At 47.0% G+C, this 10672-nt stretch overlaps 1 protein-coding gene and 1 non-coding gene across 2 annotated transcripts; one reads left to right on the top strand and one right to left on the bottom strand.

The window, feature by feature from the left end:
* The first annotated feature begins 1486 nt into the window (after positions 1–1486).
* On the top strand, positions 1487–2532 carry LOC112900421 (NDR1/HIN1-like protein 1). The gene has a single exon (XM_025969274.1). The coding sequence runs from the start codon at positions 1708–1710 to the stop codon at positions 2350–2352; it is 645 nt and encodes a 214-aa protein (XP_025825059.1). The 5' UTR covers positions 1487–1707; the 3' UTR covers positions 2353–2532.
* Positions 2533–4512: 1980 nt separating this feature from the next.
* TRNAG-GCC lies at positions 4513–4583 on the bottom strand. Its single transcript has one exon. It is a non-coding gene; the product is annotated as a tRNA-Gly (tRNA).
* Between the last annotated feature and the right edge of the window lie 6089 nt (positions 4584–10672).

Here is a 10672-nt window from a genome sequence, read left to right as displayed (position 1 = left end):
AGCCGGCTTCTTGATGATAGACTGTGTCCAAACTTCCATCCTGTCCCAAACTTGCTGAGCAAAAGTGCAGTGCAAGATCAGATGTGATGATGACTTGTTCTTCGTTGCAGAGCGTGCAAATTGGGTTGCATGGCCATTGCCTAGCCAGTAGCTTATCTGTTGTCAGGATCTTGCATTGGATCGAAGCCAAGCAAAGAACTTGTGCTTCCCTTCAGCCTCTCCTCGCCAAATATTCTCCCCTGTGTACGTGCTATAAGACCCATGAAACTGCGCATTGTATGCAGACTTTGCATGAGTCGTCCATCGCCAAGTAATTTGGTCTTGCTCATCTGTTAGCTGCACAGCCTGGACAAGGTCCCATAGCTCAACAAAATTTGCCATCTCTTCTACTGTTTGCATTCTCCAAAGGCTTCTTGTCCAATTCTGATTTTGTAGTTCTTCCTTTACTGATTTGTTTTTTTTCCAATCCCACTTAAACAGATCATGAAAACGGTCCATTGGCGCCTGCCCCATGCAGCCAAGAAGATTGCCAAAAGCTAGCTTTCTACCTAAAGTCACCACTGTACTTGTTCGAAATAACTGCCGATATGATCAACATTATTCACCGGTGACCTTTTCCAATTTCCCGGTCGGGTTTGGAGATCTGGAAGACCGATGGCAGAGGGTCCATGATGAGTGCGCCATAGGGCTCAGAGCATGCATTTAGGCAGTCGGTGGGGGAGATAAGGCTGCCGCCGAGCAACCAGGGGCAGCACCACACAGAGCGCAACGACACCCTTGGCTTGGGAAGAATCTGGAAATGCAGACGATCGAGTGCAGGCAGGCATGCTACGCCGGGGATGGAAATGGACTGGAAGGCTCATTTCGTTGCAGACACAGATCTGGGGCCGTCCCGTCCGGCTGCTCCCTCGCGGCGTTTTGCCTGGGGTGGGGCGGACGGATCGGAGTCGACGTGGGAACTACCAACATGATGAGTGAGCGTGCGTGCAGTGCTACGCCTCACCAACCTTCTCCACTGCGCCTGGACAATTGCCACGGTCAGGAGGGACAGCACCCACGCTAACCACTAGCAGCATCCACTGCAGTAAGTAATGCAAGTTAGGGATGACCAAAAACCAACAGCCACACGAGAGCATGAATGCGCAACTGTCGGCCACCGTACCTGTTCGCTAGAATGCACGGTCAGAGCGGACCTCAAGCCCACGTGTACTACTAGCTGCTAGTTACCTCCATCGCACTCCTGCCATGGCATGGTCAAAAGGCAACACGAATCTCAAAGCTCGGGCACATCGGCACATGCAAACCCAAGGAGACGGTCCCGGTCCCCGGCCCGCACCAACCGCGTCCCGTTGATTGGAAGAAGAGGAAGTACGTAGCGAATTAGCAGATGGAGGAATCTTCTTCGGTTGGGACGTTGCTTTCCCCTTCCTCTGCTCAAGCTCGGTAGCCCTTGCCCTGCGGCAAGGCTTAACCACCCGCGCTGTGCTGCAAACCTTTTAGACACATGCGCTGCGTACCAGCACGCTTGCATTGGTGTGCCACTACCACCTCTGCACATTTTTAAAAGCCATTACACTTTCCCACACTGCACAACACCTCACTCACTCACACTCACAGCAGGTTCAGCTCAGAGCCCCAGACACCCACCCACCACCGCGCAGCTGAGCAGAGCAGAGACCAGACCAGAGCAGAGCGCAGCCATCAGCCATGAGCAAGGGGGAGAAGCACCACCACCGGCACGAGCACCACCTGCGCCGCTGCTGCGGCTGCATGGCGTCGTGCCTGCTGGCGCTGGTCCTCGTGGTGGCCTTCGTCGCGCTGGTCGTCTACCTCGCGCTGCGCCCCTCCAAGCCGTCCTTCTACCTGCAGGACCTGCAGCTCCGCCGGCCCATCAGCGTCGGCGACCCGTCCCTCTCGGCGTCCGCGCAGGTGACGCTCGCCTCCCGCAACCCCAACGACCGCGTCGGCATCCTCTACAAGCGCCTCGACGTCTTCGTCACCTACCGCGACGAGCCCGTCACGGCGCCGGTGTCCCTCCCGCCGCAGTACCAGGGCCACCGCGACGTCACCGTCTGGTCCCCCGTGCTGGCGGCCCAGGCCGTGCCCGTGGCCGGGTACGTCGCCGACGCCATGAAGCAGGACGTCGCTGCCGGGTTCGTCGCGCTGCAGGTCAAGGTCGACGGCCGGATCAAGTGGAAGGTCGGGAGCTGGGTCTCCGGGAGCTACCACCTCTTCGTCAGCTGCCCAGCCGTGCTCTCCGCCGGGTACCCCGCCGGCGGATTCGGAGGCTCCAACGCCACCGTGTCGGCGCTCAAGTTCGCGCAGCCCACGGGGTGCAGCGTCGAGGTGTAGGCCCGCCGGCCGGTGAATGTATGTAGCGCGCGGGTACCCTGTCAACGTGGTGCTCTCTGTTAGTTTTCTTCGGGTTACATCGTTACTTAAGCTGTTAATTTTTGTTAATGTCGTCTCATATTCAGATCTTGTGGGAGAATAAATTGATGTTATATATAGACATGTGTAGTCATTCCGAAACTTGAGTTATTACGATTCGTTTCTGTAATTTATCCTCAAATTAAAACTCTAATTTACTTGATCGTTCACCAGGGTTCAAATCGTAATGGCCACATCTTGGTCGGCTCATGTGCCAACAGAAAGGAGAACTCGAATTTTTTCTTTGAAAAAAAGGTGAAATGGTTCGGGCTGCACTTTTAAACTGTTCGGCTGCACTTCATGCTGCAGCGCAGCAGCATGTGAAGTGTAGCTGAACAGGCTAATACAGATTATTTTTTCTTCAAAAGGAAGGCAAAAGCTTTGCCGTGTAATATTGTAGAAGAGGAAAAAAGCATTACAAATTTCAAACACGGTCCTTGACGTACCACAAATTGCAGCTCTTATGTGGGTAATTTGGCATACGCGTAAAGATTTGATTTTTGAAAGAAAATAATTTACCTCATTTATGCAGGCTACCTTCAGGCGAGCATATATAATGGTTACGATTTTGTCCCTGCTATAGCGTGAGGATACAAGAAAAACTATCTGTTTGGCAAGCAAGGAATTGGATGTTGTCGTTTTGGATATCTAAAGCCAAGAATGGATGGAGAGCAATAGTAAATTTTATTTTTCATTCTTTCAAGTCGTTTGCGTATTTTTTTCTCTGTAAAAACTTGGCTGTGTGCAGTCGTAGAAGCCGGAATCCTTTCTTTTTCTAAAAAAAAATGAACAACCACAAATCACCTCTTCGATTACAAATAATGTGTTCGTTACTCCTGAATTAGTAACGCTCTGCGTATGTGTAACATAGCAGCTAAAGAGAGCTTCAATAATTTTTTGAAAAATAAAGAGCCTCGATAATTACCTAGCTATGCCTTAGAGATCAACGCCGTAAGTTGTTGCTAAAATGAAGGCAACAATGGTCTATGCATCGTAGAACAGTCGAACGAGAAGGGAAAGGAACTACTGAACTGTGGCTGTGCATGAAGACGCTGTGCTAAACGAAAGAAAGTGGCATTAGGCGTTGCGTCACATCCTTCCATAGCAGAGCTAGCATGATCCTACATGCATGGCGCCGGTGAGACAGTGACAGCTCGCCACCCGACCACCAGCCGATGTGTATGTCAGTGGCCGCGCTTAACTGAGCAGCAAAATTGGATAGACAGATCGAGTTAGCAGCGTCACCTGCTTGGACCAGAATTAAGTGCGAGAAACTTGGTTACTCGTGCGTTTCCGATCCGATCAGAGCAGGGTCATCTGGGCTCATATGAGCAGTCACCTCGTTTCCTTCACAAAATTACGTGCCTACTAGTTCGCGCTCCTGATGGATTCGAATGAGAAACTGACGGCCTGGCTTCCTACAGCAGCGTTTAATTTCCTGATGTGTGCTCAGTGCAGTTACAGTTTTCAGACGATTCATCTGAACTTACTCATGAGCATTAAGATTGATCAGGAAGCAAAACCATGGAGGCACCGACATAAACAGCAACATTGAGGTGGCCTGGACATCTGCCAATGGTACCAGTGCAAAATGACGGAATGCAGTGCCGAAGTTCATGCTAGTCGTACATCTTGAATTGCCTGTTGTTTTTCCTCGAACTGGAGAATCCTAATTCAGAATTTCAAAAAGAAAGGAGAATCCTAATTCTAGATATTTGGAATGAAAGGGGCGGATACACATTACACCACTATTTCAATAGCCTATTGTTTTCCTGAATACAAGAATCCTATAGAGATGTACTTCTAAAATTTGCAATGCTAGATAGGTATGCACAGCACATATCACTGCTTCAAACAATTCCTAAGGAGTCTGGGAAACAGTCATGCTATTTTACAATTCCAAAAGGGAAAAAGAGAACAACAGTAAACATCAGGTAGCTTGCAACATTTCTTCATAATAAAAAAAACTTACTTGCACCCTGGGAAACAGTCATGCTATTTTACAATTCCAAAAGGGAAAAAGAGAACAACAGTAAACATCAGGTAGCTTGCAACATTTCTTCATAATAAAAAAAACTTACTTGCACCAGCCGGGAATCGAACCCGGGTCTGTACCGTGGCAGGGTACTATTCTACCACTAGACCACTGGTGCTTTGTGCTTTCAGTTATTTGGAACCGAATTTAACATACAACGTACCAAATGCAAGATACTCTCCTCCGTAGAGCCACATCTGCTTTGTCATTATCTAATCTTAACATTGCAGATGAATAGAATTGGGGGTTTTCTGCTTTTACGATGGTAAGGGTAGCTTTGATGATTAAGTGGATGAAGAAACTGGAGTTGTCTGCAGCATGTGAGCTCTATAAGTTTGCTGTCTGTACACATTTGTATGTTTCACATATTTTGATGACACATGACAGGAAGATTAGAGATCTTTTCGTAACATATGTTCTGATATTTACCTAGGAGGCTAGGAGGGTCATTCACAAAAATGAGGAAAATGTAGCGACCATGAGAACCTAACCGTGTTTGATGCTTAGATTAGAGTGAAATATTATTGACCCGTATCCTAGTCTAAACTCTGAAGAACTAGCAAGATAGTCTGCACTAACCCTGCGGCTAGTATGGCTTCTGCTATTATAATAACATATTTAGTAACATATAGAATCTTTTCTCATAAGTATTTTTCCCCGCTCAAAGCAGTAAGCTGTATGCATACGTAGGCTCCTTTAAATTATTCTTCTCCTTATGTCTCCCAAAGCAATTATATCAATGTGCCATCTTTTTTCTTGCGTCTTGAACAATCTAATTTCCTTACAAATGATCAATATTTTGGTGTACGTATTCTCCATGGACATTTTGAAATAGACCTATGGTCTTTGATATTCTCATGCTCTTTTATTTTGGCTATATTTAGCTTGGTATGTATAACTTGTGGACATCATGAATTGGATCGCGTTGATATTCTCCTGCTATTTTTTTTATTGCGTTTGGTCCAGGTTCTTCTCACAGTATTGAGCTGTGTGTAGGTTATTCATCTGTTGCTATTCTCAACAACTACACCAATGCGCCATTTTGTTTCCCGTGCCTTAAGTAACCAATTTTCTTGCTAAAGATCATTATTTTCGTGCATGTGTAGTGTCCATGAACCTCATGAACTGAACCTACTATCCTTAATATTCTAGTGTTCTTTTTAGTCCTGTTTGACTCTTCCTCTATAGTCCATGGATATCATGATCTGGACCTCCCCACCTTGATATTCATAGGCTCATTTATTGGCTATGTTTACCTTGACCTCCACAGCTTGCAGTTGCAGTAGTGCCTTATTTTGCACTTTGCACCTGGCCTTGGTCTTCGTCGTGCTGTTGTTCTAGGTATGGTTCTCTCTAGTCGTGGACCTGCTCCATCTTGATCTTCAGAGTATCCATGTTTGCATTCAAATGGTAAGGCTCACTTCTACATTGTGATGCTCATATCCTTTTGCATCGTCTTGATCTTTACCCATAGAATTTCTATTTTATTGAGAGATCACTTGCCCTTAACAGGATGCCAGAAGTTGACCTTATAGTGCTCTCACTTTTTTTCAATTTTAATCCCAATTTGTGGCACAATGCAATGATGATGTTATTATGATCGCAGTTTGTTTATTATGCACTAATAGTTATGCCTGGTGATCAAGATATAACTCTAGAAAGGTAATTAAATTATCACTTAAAATGGTAAGCAAGTTAGTAACCGATAAAGATAGATTAGATATTGCATAGATAAAAGTCATATAGTTAGTAACTTAAAATGGCCACGTTGTTGGTTAAACTGAACCGTCTATCAGAAATTGAGATTAGATTCCCTAAATCGGTCAATAGAAGTCGCATATGCTCGTTTTGTGTCCTTATGAGTCTGGTGTCTCAGCGGTAATGGGATGAGTGCTTACATTTGTTCCCTTCTTGCCCCTCTTGTTGCTGTTGCTGACTTCGGCTCCTCAATCAATCTCTGATTCTCCTGATTCTCCTGATCTGCTCCCTAATTCTCCATGGGAGCTGATTCTCCTGATCCTGCTCGAGAATCAGAATCAGTTTGTAAAATCGTTTGGCTGCAAAACTGATTCTTATGCGTTGATTATCTATAATATCCTTCGCTACCTATTCTTTTATAAATTGTGGTTGTATAAATCTGGAATAATATATATAAATATTACATGAGTATTTAAAAGGCATCTAAAATTCAATTAAGAGCGTAGAGTCAACCCGAACACAATATAAAGGTCTAGAGTCAACCAAAATACAATTAAGGGTCTAGAGTCAACCCAAATACAATTAAAGGCCTTGATCCAATAAAAATACAATTAAGGGCCTAGAGTGAACCGAAATAAAGACCTAGAGTCAACCAAAATACATCATACTTGTAAAGCAATCACCTTACCTCCCAAATTGCTCTAGCTAGGTCATCACGAAACCTATTCATGTTCCTACTACTAGAAGCTGTGGTGGATGTGTCGGACGCATTCTGAGGAACATGTCTTCTGTATCGGGTTGGAATTGTAGGAACATAGTCAGGGTCTCGATCACATTTTTGAAAATCCTCATCAAGAGCATAATTCTCGCGGATGTAGTTATGAAGGCACATTGTGGCAGCAGCAATCATCATTTGCTTATCCAATGGATATGTCGGCATCTTAAGAAGAATCCTCCATTTCATCTTCCATACACCAAATGTGCGCTCTACTACATTGCGAAGACTTGAGTGCAAGTAATTAAACCTCTCTTGCTCACCATTAGGTGCTGCGCTATTCCTCCATTCTGGAACATGGTATCTCTGACCTTTGTAAGGAGCTAAATAGCCATCTCTATTTGGGTAACCAGCATCAACAACATAATATTTTTCTGTGTCACATGAGAACAAATATGAAGTTATAAGAAAACAATATTCAGAAATAACAAAAAATAGAACTCAAGATATAATTGAAGTGTACCTAAAGGAGGATGTGGGAAGGTATCTTCATCACTTTCAAGTGCATGGTACAGTACAGTAGTATCATGCATAGAACCAGGTTGACCAATAGAGGTATATGTGAAACACATATCAAAATCAACAACTCCCATTACATTTTGAGTAGGTTTTCCAGACCTTCCAATATATCTAATGAGGTCCCTCTTCCGTGGTGTTGCAGATATATGAGTGCCATCGATTGCTCCTATGCAATCTTTGAAGTGTGGCCACATTCTTGGATCATTGGTAATTCTACTATGCACTGTACGGAAATTAGGATCCTTTGGTTGTATATATCTTTTGGACATTGCCACCATGCAATGCAAAACATCAGTGAATTTGCGACTAATTGTCTCACTAGAATGCTTGAAATCTTTTCAGATAGCAGAGTTTGACCAACTATGACCACAAACCACAAGAAACAACCCAAGACATTCTATGGAGTTCATATGACTAGAGGATTGTAGGCCAAAATCACTAACCAACTCATCATGCAATTTGTAGAATAGCCATGGCGGCATCCTGAACATGTCATAACATTCTTTAGGATTGCTGAGTGTTTCCATAACCCAAGCCATACCAGAAAAATTTGTAGTCCTTGGATCATTCTTGTCAATATGAGATGCATAATACCATGATAAGAGAGATGCAGCAGCATGAATACCATTTTGGTTCTCTATGATCAGCCACATGACTTCCGGATCATCCACTTCTGAGTCACTTGAGTCCATCCCACTATCAGAAGAAGACATCTGTCAATACACACATAACAATTATGAGAACAAGAAGCATTATCATATAATTCAAGCACCATATAAGATGTCATACATTCCATACAGCACGAACCATGTCATACATCTTATAGAAAAAATATTACAAGACAGCAGGAAAATTATTACAGGTGTCAGACCCGGGGCCACGGGGCTGCGTACATCAAGGAGTCCGTATTGGGCTAAGGGGATAGGACGTGTCCTGTACCTTATTTATGTTGTATTCTACCCGCATGCGGAGTAGGACTAGTCGATATAGAAGGAAACTACTCGAGTTGTACTTGAGTACGATTCCTAAGCTAGTATTGGACTAGGATTCATGTAACCCTGTCCCCCCGGATATATAAGGGCGGGCAGGGACCCCCTCAAAACATAAGATCACCTGATCAACATCAAGGCAATACAAACCATCATACAGGACGTAGGGCATTACGTATATTGCGGCCCGAACCTGTCTAAACCTTGTGTTGTCTGCACCTTCGAGTTCCTGATCTCGGCGCATCCCAACCCAAAACCTACCACCTTGGGTATACCCCTCGGTGGGCAGCCGGATAAAACCCGACAGCTGGCGCGCCAGGTAGGGGGGCGCATCAGAGATCCGCTGGAGAACTCGATGGCTCTTTTCAAGTTCCCCAGTCCCGTGCTCCCAGAGGGCACAACCTTTGTTTTTGGCTCGTGGGTCTGCGTTGCTAACGGCGCAAGCGGTTTCCGTCGGCACATCGTCGACGACACCATCAAACTAAAAACACTCGCCTCAAGGCTCGATGACTTTATCGATAATCTCGACGAGTTGCCTTTTTTGATTCTGCCAGGGAAACCGAGGCGGAGTCTGTCACTACTGTTCCTTTTTCCAAGTTGGAAAAGGACTTGAACTCTTCGCTCCAGGCTGGAGGTTCCGAGGCCACCGCATGTCGGGGGCTGAGGATCACCTGGCCACTTGTGGGCTTATGATCACCACCACCTCTGAAGGACGAATTGTTCATTGGAGGGGGATGAATCTGTCCGATCTATTCAGACATGAAGACCGCTTGGTAGCCCACCTTGAGCCTTTGCCTTTTCAGGAGGGCAGGGCGTTGGCTACCATAACCGAGGGCTCGACTGAATTAGTCGAAGCCCCCTCTGAAGAACTCGCAAGTCGCCAAGTTTTGATGGCGGAAGAGGGGGACGATGATGCTCTCATCCCCATCGGCGCACTTGACGGGATATCAGAAGATGAAGACACCACTGAAGCTGTGGACGAAAACGACGCCGAGCGCGACGCGCGACGTGCACGGAATAGAGCTCGTGCGGTTCGTCGAAGGCGGGCCAACGAACGTATACGTTCTGCACAGCGCGAACTCGATGCTGAATTCGCCGCGGCAGATGAGCGAGGCTTCAGGACTCCTGTGGCCAACATTGCTCGGGTAACAGCACTACTCGAGCGAAGCAACGACCCCAACGTTCGACAGGCGCTCCTCTACGCCCAACGGGCGTGGGTCCAGCTGGACCAGCAGGCTCCGGCATCACTCGTCAGGGACGAACACGTCGGAGACAGCCGAAGCCAGGCCCCAAGTCGAGCAACAGGTAATCGCCCGCGACCCCAACGCAGCAATAACAATGACGGTGTGGGTGGGAGCCAGTTCACCGGTGGGAGGCGGCAGCCACCTTCGGCAAACAACCCGAGGCAGCCCAACCCTCCACGTCAACAACCAGACCTTCGCCAGAAGATCAATGAGGGACGCGACGCCCGGTCAGTCCTTGACTCGAGGCGACGGGAACACAAGGTAGCCGAGCGAGACGATGCTGACTGCAGCGATCGTTTTCCCGCGTTCACTGCGAGATTCAACAACTATAAGTACCCGGAGGGTTTTAAGCCAATCGGTATTACCAAGTATGACGGTAAGCAGGCCCCCCAACAATGGCTCCGCTGTTACTCCACTGCCATTGAGGTGGCTAGCGGCTCCAACACTACCAAAGTCGTCTACTTTCCGATGGCTTTGGAGCCTGCACCGTTGACTTGGCTGGAAAGCCTCCCCAATGACTCCATTGACTCCTGGGAAGGCCTCAAGAAGGTCTTCATCGACAACTTCCAGGGGGTGATATCTCGAGCAGGAACCCGGCACGACCTCGCCCAGTGTAAGCAAGAGCGTAATGAACCCCTCCGGTCCTACACCCGTCGTTTCTTCGATGTGCGGGCCACCATCGCCAACATCTCGGAGGAGGACATCATCGACTGCTTCTACAACGGCCTCACAGACCCAGGTATATATCGTGATTTTGGGCGTAACAGGCCGAAGACAGTTGTAGGTTTACGCGACATGATGCACGACTGGTCTGAACAAGAAGAAAAGATGCGCGAGAGGTTTCCAAAGCGCACCGACCTCAACCAGAAGCGCAACAACGACAACCGGGCTGACAAAGGCCAGCGGGACTTTTTGGGTTCTTCCCGAAAACGCAAGCCAGACGATCTCGTCGCGGCTGTGGAACGTCCGTCGCGGGGCAAGA

Source organism: Panicum hallii, chromosome 1 (genome assembly GCF_002211085.1).
Source record: "Panicum hallii strain FIL2 chromosome 1, PHallii_v3.1, whole genome shotgun sequence".
NCBI classification, from domain to species: domain Eukaryota; kingdom Viridiplantae; phylum Streptophyta; class Magnoliopsida; order Poales; family Poaceae; genus Panicum; species Panicum hallii.
Note: the sequence above shows the minus strand (reverse complement) of the source record. Positions and strands in the feature narration are given on the sequence as shown.